At 50.0% G+C, this 12,110-nt stretch overlaps 1 protein-coding gene across 2 annotated transcripts in view; it reads left to right on the plus strand.

The window, feature by feature from the left end:
* The first annotated feature begins 9,502 nt into the window (after positions 1–9,502).
* Positions 9,503–12,110, plus strand: part of Kcnn3 (potassium calcium-activated channel subfamily N member 3) — a 150,078-nt gene continuing 147,470 nt past the window's right edge. Inside the window, exon 1 of one of the 2 annotated variants that reach the window (XM_055620954.1) lies at positions 9,503–10,738. In XM_055620954.1, coding sequence (XP_055476929.1) covers positions 9,812–10,738 — 927 coding nt within the window. In that variant the 5' untranslated portion in view covers positions 9,503–9,811. Of the gene's footprint in view, positions 10,739–11,832; positions 11,845–12,110 lie in introns of those variants that run through there. The other variant, XM_055620971.1, reaches the window with a different exon arrangement.

Genomic DNA, 12,110 nt, shown 5'->3' on the forward strand with positions numbered 1-12,110 from the left:
ATGTACACACATAGATATCTTGTTCCTACTCTTGTCTTTATCTGTCCCTCTCAAGGATTCCTAGTCTGTTCACATTCTTGTTTCTCCAGGAGCAATGGGGGAGGGGTGTTAAACATGCAAAGCTGGCTTTGTTCTCTTTATGTCTATGCTGAGTCATTTGTCACAGACTCTGGATGAGAAAGCATGGCTTCCAGAAGGCCACCCTGGAATTCATGCACAGTGACTTTTTGGGCCAGCACATCTTCCTCCATGCCCTCTTCTTGAATGTTCTGTGTGGGGGTTCTGAAACATGAAGCTACTCAGCCCTGCCCAGCAGGGAGTCTCTGGATGGGATGCTTAACAGGGGACTTGACTCTACCTCAAGGTATTGGTGTTCTGGTCTGAAGAGTAGGTGGCAGCTGTGGTGATCTCACTGTGGAGAATAACCTCTATTCCTATGGCAGGGACAGTCTCCTATAGAAGGTTTTCAGAACAGTAATGTGCTCTGGTCTCATGGCAATGGCAAGATTAAAGGTGATAGTTCAATGTTGTATAGTGGAAGCCCACTTCAGGGAATATTTTCTGAGTCCATGGCTAGGAGAGAGTGGCTAGCAGTAGTGACTGTGACCTGCTTTTTGGTTGTACAAATGAGGGGGCATGTGGGGATTTGGAGTACCTCTGCCCACAGGGTGGCACAGTCTCCAAGAATCTAGCCCAGAAACACACTTGGATCCATGGCTGTTCTGTATAAGTAAAAAGGTCCATGAAAGGACTCCCACAGACCCTGCTCTGTCCCTGGCTCTCAGCTACTCAATCCTCTCCTCTTCCTGTGTCTGGGAAGTGTCCGATTTGATGGGGAGCCTGTTTAGACACTTACTGCTTTTCTAATTCTGGCTAAATTGACATTGGTCTTATCAGTCCCCTGACATAGGTCAAGCTTGTTGCTTCCAATTTCAGGTGATTTCCATCTTGTCACTCCCATTCCTTCCACAGCCCTCCTAGTTCTCAGGCTCTCAGCTGGCCAGTCCCTCCTGCAAAGCAGCCCAGATGCTGCTAGGCTAGGCAATTAGAGACTGGTCTCCAGCAGGGAGGATAGCTTTGGATTATTGCTGAGGAGGGAGAGCGCAGCTGCGTGTCCATAGTAACCCCCTGGCTTTTACCTTTACCAGGAGTGGAGGGAGGCAAGGAAAGGGATAGGCAACTGCTGTCTGGTCTGCATCTCAGCAAAGCACTGAATCTGGGGCTTTGGTCCTGGATGTGTTCTTGGGTGTAGTGAGGGGCTTCTCTCTTTGCTTGACAGTGGTAATCTGCAGAGCTGAGGCTGTGGCTGAGATTGTAGGGATGGCAGGAGATGCCAAGGAGGTTGCTGCTATATGTGCAATTGAAACTGAGAAAGGATTGGCCAGGGGAAGAGGGCATGTCAAAGAGACCTGGGGCACCCAGCTTGTCCTTAAGATGTGTGAGTTTATGAAATTGCCTTCCAGCTTACTTTCCTTGCAAGTAAGAGGCAGCTCTGTGCCTGTCCAGCCTTGCCACTCAGACACTATGCCTCCCAGGTATCAGAGCTTATGCCTCTTTACCAGGTATCAGGAAACCCCAGGGAATCTTGGTGGACAGGAACTACCTTTGCGCTATTTGAGGACAAAGTGGTCTAAATAGCAAGTTTCTAGCCAGTTAGGGCTACCTAGTGAAACCTCTCTCCCCTCAAAAGAAGGCTTTTTTTTTTTTTTGAGTCAGGGTTTCTCTGGGTAGCCCTGGCTGTCATGGACTCACTTTGTAGACCAGGCTGGCCACTATGGCCAGCTTAAAAGAAAGCTATCTTTCTAAAATATCGCAAGGTTCACAGCATTGACTCTAGTGCCTTGGTCTTTGTGGAAGGCTGAATGTTGAGTTGGCAAGTTTGGGTTCTATTCAAGGGGTGCCTGCGCACATGTGTGCATGCATGTGAGTGTGTCAGTGTCCGTGTGTCTGTCCAGAGCTACCTTGAGTGAAAGACTATGTGTATGTGCCACCAGCAGAGGGCACCGCACTCCCCACAACCGCTCCACCGGTTGCTCTGCTCTCGGTTGGTGAGCAGAGCCATCCTAGCCAGTAGGGCCGAATCTCAGAGTTGTGTCTGGTGTGTACTGCTCCAGGCCCTTTGCTCTTTAGCTGGCAGGTCTGATGTGGTGGGCTCAGTGGGCTCAAACCAGGCAGGTCCCACAGGTACTTCTTATTCTTCCTGCAGGAGAGTTGCTCCCAGGGCACAGAACGCATATGCCCTGCCCCCTTTTCTTGTCAGAGCCGTGCCTACCTGGCTCTGTCTATTACCCTGGGTGGTTCTGGGGCCTGCTTTGTGTCTGGGAGACTGTAGGAGGCTCTCTTCTTGAATCATTCTTGGGCAGGGGCCAAGAAGCCGATTTCCTCAGTGTATTTTCCTAAGAGCATGCTCTGTGGCAGGCGCTGTTGTAGGCTCTGGGAATACAGTAGATATGAATGCTGCCCAGGCAAAGAAGCCCTTCTCTTGGAGGAGGTCTTCACTGTCTATAACACAGCCAGTCTGGCAGGTGAAGGGCTCTCTGTATGATCTGGCCTCAAGAAGACACCATTTTTGGATAGTTTCAGGCTCTGGGATGAAGCCCTGCCTAGTGAGGAGCCTATGTGGGCCTCTGTTAACCACTGGTTCTTGTGTTTTCCAACTCTACACGGGTGGCCCTGTTTACAGAGTGCAGGTGCTACCACTGGGAACCCAACAGGGCATCATGGTGACAGATCTTGGCACTCGGTGTCCATTTTCCCTGTCTCCTTCCTAGACACATGTCTTTCCCATCACAGTGTGAATAACTTTCATTTGACCATGACCCCTCAGACAAGTGTTCCCATCCGGAATGACTCATCTGTCCAGAACAGTAAGTTCTCACACCAAAGCCCCAAAGAAGGGCTCTTGGGAAGCGTTTAAATAATGTATCTTGGTTTTCACAGCCAGCTGCGGAAGGAAACATGAAGGGTCTGGCTTTGTAGCTGAGTGGTGAGATGTGCTCACCATGATCACTGGCAGAAGGATGGTGGCTGGAGGACTGGAATCCAAGCCCATGGCTGCTCCCTGTGCGCTGCCCAGATGTCCCATCCTGCCTTTTCCCTAAAGAGGGAACAGCTGGCCTTTCACAGCCAAGAGCACACTCACTGTTTCCCCTAGAGAGGGCTCCTTAGAGGACCTGGGATAGGAGTGGCAAGCACAGGGCGACCTGCCCTGGAAGGGGAAAAAGCCCAGTGGTAGGGCAACATAGGCAGGATGTGACTGCTTTGGTTCATGGCTTGGCTTCTTGTCTCTGCTGTGATTGAGAGCTAGCTGCTTCCTGTCACTGAAACTTGACTTTATTTTTCCAACTGCAGAATGGGTATACTGATCCCTGGCTGTTGACCCCACATATGCACAGAACAAATCCCAGTAAGTGCTCCAGGTGTGACCAGGCCATAGATCTTTGCCCCCACCACAGTGATACCTAAACCAGCAATTTCATTTTTCCTTAACAAAGCAGGGTGCTGTGTGGCTCCTTGGCATGCATAGGTGGCTGGGAGGTGTGAGTGTGTGGCCTGGTGGCCAGAGGAAGACAATGTAATCATACTTTACTTTTTAGCTATTAGATAGGGTATAGTTAAGTTTTAACACACTTCACCCCAGAGTCAGAACATAGAGGAACTCAGAGAAAGGAAACAGTATAGGAGACCTACACTTATCACCTGGCATCCCTGGGTCCAGGAGTTTAGGCCAGGGGGAAAGATCCCAGAATCAAAGTGCCCCAAACTCTCACTCATGAATAAACTCAGCCACTCACTTATTCATTCAACACACCTTTGCATTCAGGGTGAATTGGTGGTGTTGTGGTGTGGTGTGTGGTGTGTGTGTGTGTGTGTTCATGTGTGTATGTGTTTGTGTGTGTATTGTATGGTTTGTACCCTATGCTCCTGACATCAAGGCATTTATAGTACAAATCAAAAGAGAGAAAATACATGAGCATTGACAAAGCCAGGACAAGAAAGAGGTGAAAAGTGTCTCCAGAGAAAGCAAAGGAAGTGAGAGAACATGTCCAAGTGGAGTCTGGGAAGGTCCCCTGCTCTTACATTCCAGGCCAGTTGGGCACAGGCAAGCACAGGCATCAGGAGTGGAAGCAGTGAGGCTCATAGCTAATGGGTGAACTTGAGAAACAGTCACAGTTACTAAGGTCTTTCTAGCCTTAGATTAGGGGGGTGGGAGCACGAGGGCCCAGCCTGTGCTTCCAGGAGGTCAAATGAAGTAATTTAAGTGAACACTATAAAAGGGTTATGCAAACATAGTTGCTTGATGATTATGGCACCAATTAATCTAATAACAAAACTCCTAGATTTGAGCACAATGCTGACCAAATCTGAGTAAACCAAATGATCTAGTTTTTCAGATCTGAGCTGTCTCTAATTCATCCATCTGAGAAATGTATGGTTGATCCTCTGACATTCTCCCTAAATGCCCAAGGAGACCCCCCAAGTTCCTGTCTTCTCTAGATATCCCATTATCATCTGTCATTGCATTTGTCATCTACGTACCCATCTGCCCACTTAACTTTTAAGAAATACATCTCCATCAGATTTCCTGCTTGATGCTGCCAACAGATCACCAAGTCAGAGCCTTTTGCTCTCAAGGGAAAGAGATACACATGAGCTATGGGTCACTGCTTCTTTTCAGTCAGTTCTGTTTATAAGCAATGAGTTCGCTAGAGTAGACAGTATGGGTTTTTAGAGCTGGAACACCCCAGAAACACATTTTTTTTTGAGACAGAGTTTCTCTGTGTCTCTCTGTCCTGGAACTCACTCTGTAGATCATGTTGGCCTTGAACTCACAGAGATACCTGCTTCTGCCTCCTAAGTGCTAGGAGCAAAGGCGTACACCACCGCTGCCTGACCGGAAACACCCATTTTCCCACATGGCAAACTGCTTGCTTGCTGGGAAAGTTCTGTGACTTCCTCTTCCCCTCCAGATGATCTCTCCCTGAGTTCAGCTACCCTCTAGCAGGCCACTGCCATGTGCCAAGTTCTGTGTGATATAGACATGAAGATGACATCAATTCTGTTCTCAAGAAGGTTACAGTGCAGGATAAGGACACACTAAATCACAAGAGCTGCCCTGCTTGATGATGAAGATGTTGACACAGAGGCCCCAAAGATAGAGGAAAAGGGCCTTGATTTGAATTTGGGGAGTTGGGGCAGAAGGAAGGATTTTCTGAAAAAAGACATATAAGCAATGCTTTGAAGGTTAAGGAGAAATGTGGTGGATGAAGGTGGGAAAAGGCACGGCAGACAGAGGGGACTGAGAGAGTTAAGACATGGAGGTGAGTCGGATGACACTGAAGCTCAAGATGGAAGTAGTGAGGACTGAGTCTGGAGAGAGGGCAGAATAGGCTGACAGCATGCCTGTAGTGGAGCTGGCTTGGCCGAGGATACCCTTCCTGAGTCTGGGGACTCTGTCCTCACCCACTCTCCAGTACTCCTTGGGATAAGAAACTTCACTACACTCCAGACCCTCATCTTTACAGCCAGAAGAGGCCCAATGCGCCATCCTTTTGCTTTAGGGTAGTGTAAAGACTTTATGGATCCCATTCTACCACCTCCATGAAATCTCTTTATTAATTTTACTTTATGTATACAGGTGTTTTTATGTTTTACTTTATGTATACAGGTGCATTTATGTCTGTGTGCTAATTGCATGGAGTTCCTATGGAGGCCAGAAGAGGAGGGCATCAGATACAAAGGACCTGGTGTTATGGCTGGTTGTGAGCTGCCATGTGGGTGCTAGGAATCAAACCGGGTCCTCTGGAAGAGCAGCCAGTGCTCATAACCACTGAGCCAACTCTCTAGCTGCCATGAAGCTTCTCTCTTAAAAATATTTTATTTATTTGATTTATTCACTTTACTTTTTGTGTGTTTCATCTGTGTGTTTGTGTGTGCACTGTGTGTGTTTAGTGCTCATAGATATCAGAAGAGGGTACCAGATTGCTTGGAATTGGAGTTGTGGATATTTGTGAACCACTGTGTGAGTGCTGGGAATCAAACCCAAGCCCTCTACAAAAGCAACAAGTGCTCTCAACCTCTGAGCCATCTCTCCAGCCCCACGAAGCCTCTTTTGACTGCTTGCTGCTCTTAATGAACTCTAGTTTCTTGGCTACTCATTGGAATGTGCATTGTTGTTGTCTGTCACCCATGACTTCTCTGTACAGAGAGCACATAAGCTCCCGAGGGTTGCCTAAGTGAGTCACCTGGTCACAGTAATAAATATCCATGTAAGAATGAGTTTTGGACTTGGACAGACCTGTGCTTGATGCCACTAATTGCTGACTAGTCTCTAGAGGCAAGTCTTAAAAATACGTCTAATGCCCCAATTGTCTCATGATGCTCCCAACTCATGGTTTTCTAGGTGTAGACACGGGTTGGGGGCTCAGAGAAGGCACTGAGAGCTTCTTCCACTTGGATATGTAACAATGGGGGGAAGACACTGGGCGCAGTGCAGCTTGGGCTGATGGAAAGGCTGTTGCGCTCAGGCTCCGTAGATGCACAGATGCTGGCTTATTCACTGGTCTGCACATGCCTTAAAGTTATAAAGCTGTGGCCTGCACTACCTTGGGGCTAAAAAAACAACAGTGTGAGAGCCGTTATGAACTGACCCAGGGCTTCTCAGAAAGCCAGCCATGTGCTTTGTGCTAGGAACAGAGTCTCTGGAAGGGAGCACTTCCTGGGCTGGAGCTGAGGCTAGACCAGGAGGCAGCTGTGTGCTGGAGGATGTTTGCCAGTAAAACCTTAAGAGCCACTTGGTGGGGAGAAACACCAATGACATGTTTGTTCATTTTGTGGTATGAGCACTCCCACAGGGATGATTTCAAACTGCCAGGGTGACACTGGTGGGCTGCAATCGGGAAGACCTGTCACAATGAGCTTTAAAAACCAGCACCGCCCGGCACGGCAGTGCATGTGGTTGAGCCTCACACTTGGGAGGCAGAGGCAGGTGGATCTCTGAGTCTGAAACCAGTTTGAAGCCAGCATGATCTACATATCAAGACTCAGCACAGCCAGGACTACATAGAAAGCCTGGGTCTCATACCAACCAACCAACCAGCCAGCCAGCCAGCCAGCCAGCCAACCAGTACTGCCTACCTCCAGCACACTGTTGGGGGGCAAGCTTACTATGTATGGCGATTGAAGGGCAGTTTGAGGGTGGAAGTGGAATAGGACCCCTATAGCAGCTCACAGGAGCCAGGAATCCTAATTTCTTCTATTTTACAGAGTAGGAAGCTGAGGACCAGAAGGCCATCTTGTTTGTCAAATGCAGTCAGGACTCCAGCATGGGGAGTGTGCTCCGGCTTTTAGCACCTCTCATCTATCTGTTCTCAGGACAGGATTGCTGGCCCCGGGGGTGGAGGCTGCCCCTGTGGCACCAGACTCTTGTTTAGGCCACTTCCAGATGAGTCTCTGGGCTTTGGCTGCATAGCAGTTCTGTCCATGATGGTACCTGGCCCTACTTGGATCCTCTTGTCACAGTTAGAATAACTGGCCCAGAAAGTTAGTGGAGGCAGAAGGCAACCTGTGGGATGCAGTGAGCAAGGACATTTCCAGACCTAGAAATTAATTTTTCACAGCACAGAATCTGTATCTGTCAGAAACCCCCCATACTAGCAGCACAGTTTAGTTCCTAATAATGCATTAGTAATAATTTGCTAATAATTATTAAACCTAATCATGTGATCCAGAGCTTTGAGTCAGACAGTTGAGTCTGTTCGGGGATTGGAGAGGGTGGGAAATCAAGGAGGTAGGTGAGAACAGGGACTGGGCAGGCTTGGTGGAAGACCATGCTGGAGGCCTGTCTGATCACAGAGAAATGCATGAGACCCTAGGCTTGCACCTGTGCCCTGATGCTGGTGTGTGTGTGTTGCTCCATTATCACTGATAGCAACCTTGATATTGATAACAAGAGGGATTGTCCTTATCAGGTAGCTGTGGTTCAACTCTCAGTCTTCAGGGCTGACAATAGCCTGCAGAGGTGAGAACTGATATGCAGAGGTCTCTGCATTCATCTGGTGGGAACTCCACCGCTGTCTGACATGGGTATTTGCTGCTCACTATTCAGGAGAAATGCTTTGGAAGCACACTGGGTGTGCATGAGCACACACACGTGTGTATGTGTTTCTGGATCTCCTACCATTTCCACACTCCAGGGAAGAGACTGGACAGAGGCCTGGAGATGGTGGGAACTGGGAAGTTGACAGGAAGATGTCTCCCCACTAAGACCCCAGAGTGTACCTAGAGGAATGCTATAGCACGCTCTCCCCCACTGATTGCTAAGGCTGTCATAGTTAAAAATGGAAATAAATTCATCTCTGGCCCTGTCCTAAGCCTCTTCTGCACACAGTGGGAGCCTAATAAATACTTTATTAGGAGGAGTGTGCACCAGGGAAGCCAGCAGCTGTTCCCAGCTCTGACTCTCAGAGACCGATGGGGCAGATCAGACATGGTGCCACTGGGATCTCCAATCTTTCTTCCACCCTGAGGTGACTCCAGGCCCAGCTGTTCCGGAAGAGGCTAGATCCAGGTTACTTCACACATCCTGCTTTGGGGAAGTTGGCTCTTCCTTGACAGATGCCCTTTGACTCTTTCCTATTGCACATGTGAATACTATTGAACAACCACAGTGTGCTGAGCATCGGAGGGCGAGCGCGTTCTGGGCAGCGGTGTGAAAACAGTGGGCTCAGACTGATCTCCGTTCAAATCCTAGTGCCTTTAATTGCAAGCTGGGTGACAAGAACCATATTTCTTATCTCTGTGTGAGTGGGCTTCTTTTCTTTTCCTTCTTTTTTAGAATGATGACGTCATTTCATAAGGTTGATACGGAGGATTGGAAATAATAGAGTCTCCTGCACTCAGCGCAGGTGCTCTGGCAGTAGTAGGTGAGCTTCTCCCTGTCAGGAGGAGTGGTCCCTTCCGCTTCTGGCGGTTCTTACTCATTGTCTCAAGTGTTAATTTTTTTCTTGTCAAAACAGTTCCCATGCCCCTGGGTTTTGGGAAGGTGTACGTAAAATCCTATGTGTGAAACAACCTGTACAGACACGGGCAGTTAATCAACGTTTGTCCTCCGTTCCCGCTCCGCTCAGCATGGTGACAGCTTCCCCTTTAGGATGCTCTCTGTCCTTTCCTCCCACCTCCCCTGCACCAGCATCCAGCCCGGATCTCTGTGGGCATCAAGATCCTGGCCATACCTCCCAGAGGAAAGAGGGCAGCTGCTCGGCTTGGGGGTGGGGTGTGGAGAGGTTGGGGTGGTGGTGGTCTTGGAGCAAAAACTACAGTTCCCAGCCCTCGTTGCGCTGCCACCGGCTGGGAGCGAAGGATGGCAGGCCCTTTCTTGGAGGCGGAGACTGGGAAGGAGGCGGAGTTAGGAGGGGTTGGAGAGTTAAGCCAAGCCAATGAAACCGCTGGCTAATAAGTGGGCTTGGCTTGCCATAGAACAGTGTTAGGAGGAGGAGAGCGAAGCTATTGAGCCAGCGAGGAGTGAAGCGGAGTCTGCCTCATACACTCCTAGAGGACCGCCTCCAGAATAGAGTTCTTTTCGCCCCTTCCTCCTTCTCCTAGCTCCTCTCCTGGCCTTTCTACCCGCCCAATACAATGCATACTCGAATGGCAGCCCCAGAGAACTGAAGCAAACCAAAGAGAAAGGACTGGAGCCGAGACACTTCTGGCGGGGAAGCTTGGATGCCTGGCTTTCTTTGAGGTCATCTCTGGAACCAGGGTGGTTTTGGGGTGGAGGGTCTTGCTGCAGGGAACCCAGCCAGGTCCCAAGATGGACACTTCTGGGCACTTCCATGACTCAGGGGTGGGGGACCTGGATGAAGACCCCAAGTGTCCCTGTCCATCCTCTGGGGATGAGCAACAGCAGCAACAGCAACCGCCACCACCGCCAGCGCCACCAGGAGTCCCCCAACAGCCTCCGGGACCCTTGCTGCAGCCTCAGCCTCCGCAGCTTCAGCAGCCTCAGCAGCAGCCGCCGCCGCAGCAGCAGCAGCAGCAGCAGGCTCCACTGCATCCCCTGCCTCAGCTTGCCCAACTCCAGAGCCAGCTTGTCCATCCTGGTCTGTTGCACTCCTCTCCCACGGCTTTCAGGGCTCCCACTTCGGCCAACTCCACAGCCATCCTCCACCCTTCCTCCAGGCAAGGCAGCCAGCTAAATCTCAATGACCACTTGCTTGGCCACTCTCCAAGTTCTACAGCCACAAGTGGGCCTGGTGGAGGTAGCCGGCACCGGCAGGCCAGCCCCCTGGTGCACCGGCGGGACAGCAATCCCTTCACTGAGATAGCTATGAGCTCCTGCAAATACAGCGGTGGGGTCATGAAACCCCTCAGCCGCCTCAGCGCCTCTCGGAGAAACCTTATCGAGGCCGAGCCTGAGGGCCAACCCCTCCAGCTCTTCAGTCCCAGCAACCCCCCAGAGATTATCATCTCCTCCAGAGAGGATAACCATGCCCACCAGACTCTGCTCCATCACCCCAACGCTACCCACAACCACCAGCATGCCGGCACCACTGCCAGCAGCACCACCTTCCCCAAAGCCAACAAGCGGAAAAACCAAAACATTGGCTATAAGCTGGGACACAGGAGGGCCCTGTTTGAAAAGAGAAAGCGACTGAGTGACTATGCTCTGATTTTTGGGATGTTTGGAATTGTTGTTATGGTGATAGAGACCGAACTGTCTTGGGGTTTGTACTCAAAGGTAGGGGCTGTGGTTTCTCTTTATACCTTCAACAAAAGGAGTATGTAGAGGAGAGAGAGAGAGAGAGAGAGAGAGAGAGAGAGAGAGAGAGAAAGAGTGAGAGAGTGATATGTTTTTTTTGCTTAGTAACTTCCCATGGTTTTCTTCCTTGGTCCTGTGAAAATTCCTTCTTTGCTTTCCTTTGTGGGGAGAACCCCATACACTGTGTCTAATTTGCAGACTCTGTTAGGGAGGATTAAAGAATCTCTTTTGAGAAATAGCTATTTTTTTCCTCCAGGCTCACTCGTACCAAAGCATAACCCAGCAGCTTAACGCACCAATTAATTACACTCTGCCTTGATGTGTTTGCCAGTTCCTGCTACTTCCCTCCTCTCCTCCCCTTCCTGCTCCACTCCATTTTCCCCAGGATAAAAAAGAAATAAATATCTGGTTGGGGATGGGGATCCTGTACCATTCTACAAGCCCCCTCCCCACTCCCCTTCTCTCCCTTCCCAAGTTTCTATTTCCTTTCTCTTCCCAGAGAGACTCCACAGTGAAACAGAGATGTTCCCAGGTCTCTCCCAAGGGCACTGGGTTAAAAATATAGGTGGAGGAAATCAGCAGTCCCTTCCCTCAGGAAGGAGGACTCAGAATAAACCTGCTGCTGCCTTGTAAACATGTCCTGATAAAAATGGCTACAGGTGTTTCCCAGGCAGAGCAGATGGGCACCGCCTTGGCAGCACACGGGGAGTGCCTTTCCTTAGGATGGGATGACAGGGCTTCCCCAGCGGGCCACAGTCGACACCCCAGTTCAGCCCTGGTTCTTTCCTCCCACCCCAACTCCTTCTCCCTTGGCATAAATAAAGATGAGTGTACATGTGAGTGCATGCTGGATGGAGAATGGCAGGCACAAGGCACTGTCTTGTGTGTGTGTGTGTGTGGGGGCTCCATTGCCCTAGCCTTTCAGTCAGAGGAGAGGGGGAAGGAGACTGAGGAAGGTGGGTTTTGTCAATGCTGTACTTGCCATGAAGCTGCTGGTTGGAAGGCTTGAGACATGGGGAATTGTTGGACAAGTGCTTTCCCCACTGTGTCCCTTGGCCCCAGTTTGTTGCTGTTTGCACCAATCTGTAAGTGTTTCTCTGTGTACTTGTGTGAGTGCCTGTTTGTCGTGTGGATTTCTGTGTTTATTTGTCATTTTGGACAAGGGTGGCTGGGCTGGCTGGCGGGTAGCTGGGAGGGGCTCAGCTGTTGGAGGTTTCAAATGGAGCCTGTTTCAGGCAGGGCACAGCTGCTGGAGACGGTCACATTCCTTTTTGAGATCTAGTCACAAAAACCTGGGAGGTGCTGATCAGATTTCCTCCATCCCAGTCTTGCTCTAACCCAGCCTGGCCAA

This window comes from Psammomys obesus, unplaced genomic scaffold (assembly GCF_907164565.1).
Source record: "Psammomys obesus unplaced genomic scaffold, mPsaObe1.curated_primary_1811, whole genome shotgun sequence".
NCBI lineage: Eukaryota > Metazoa > Chordata > Mammalia > Rodentia > Muridae > Psammomys > Psammomys obesus.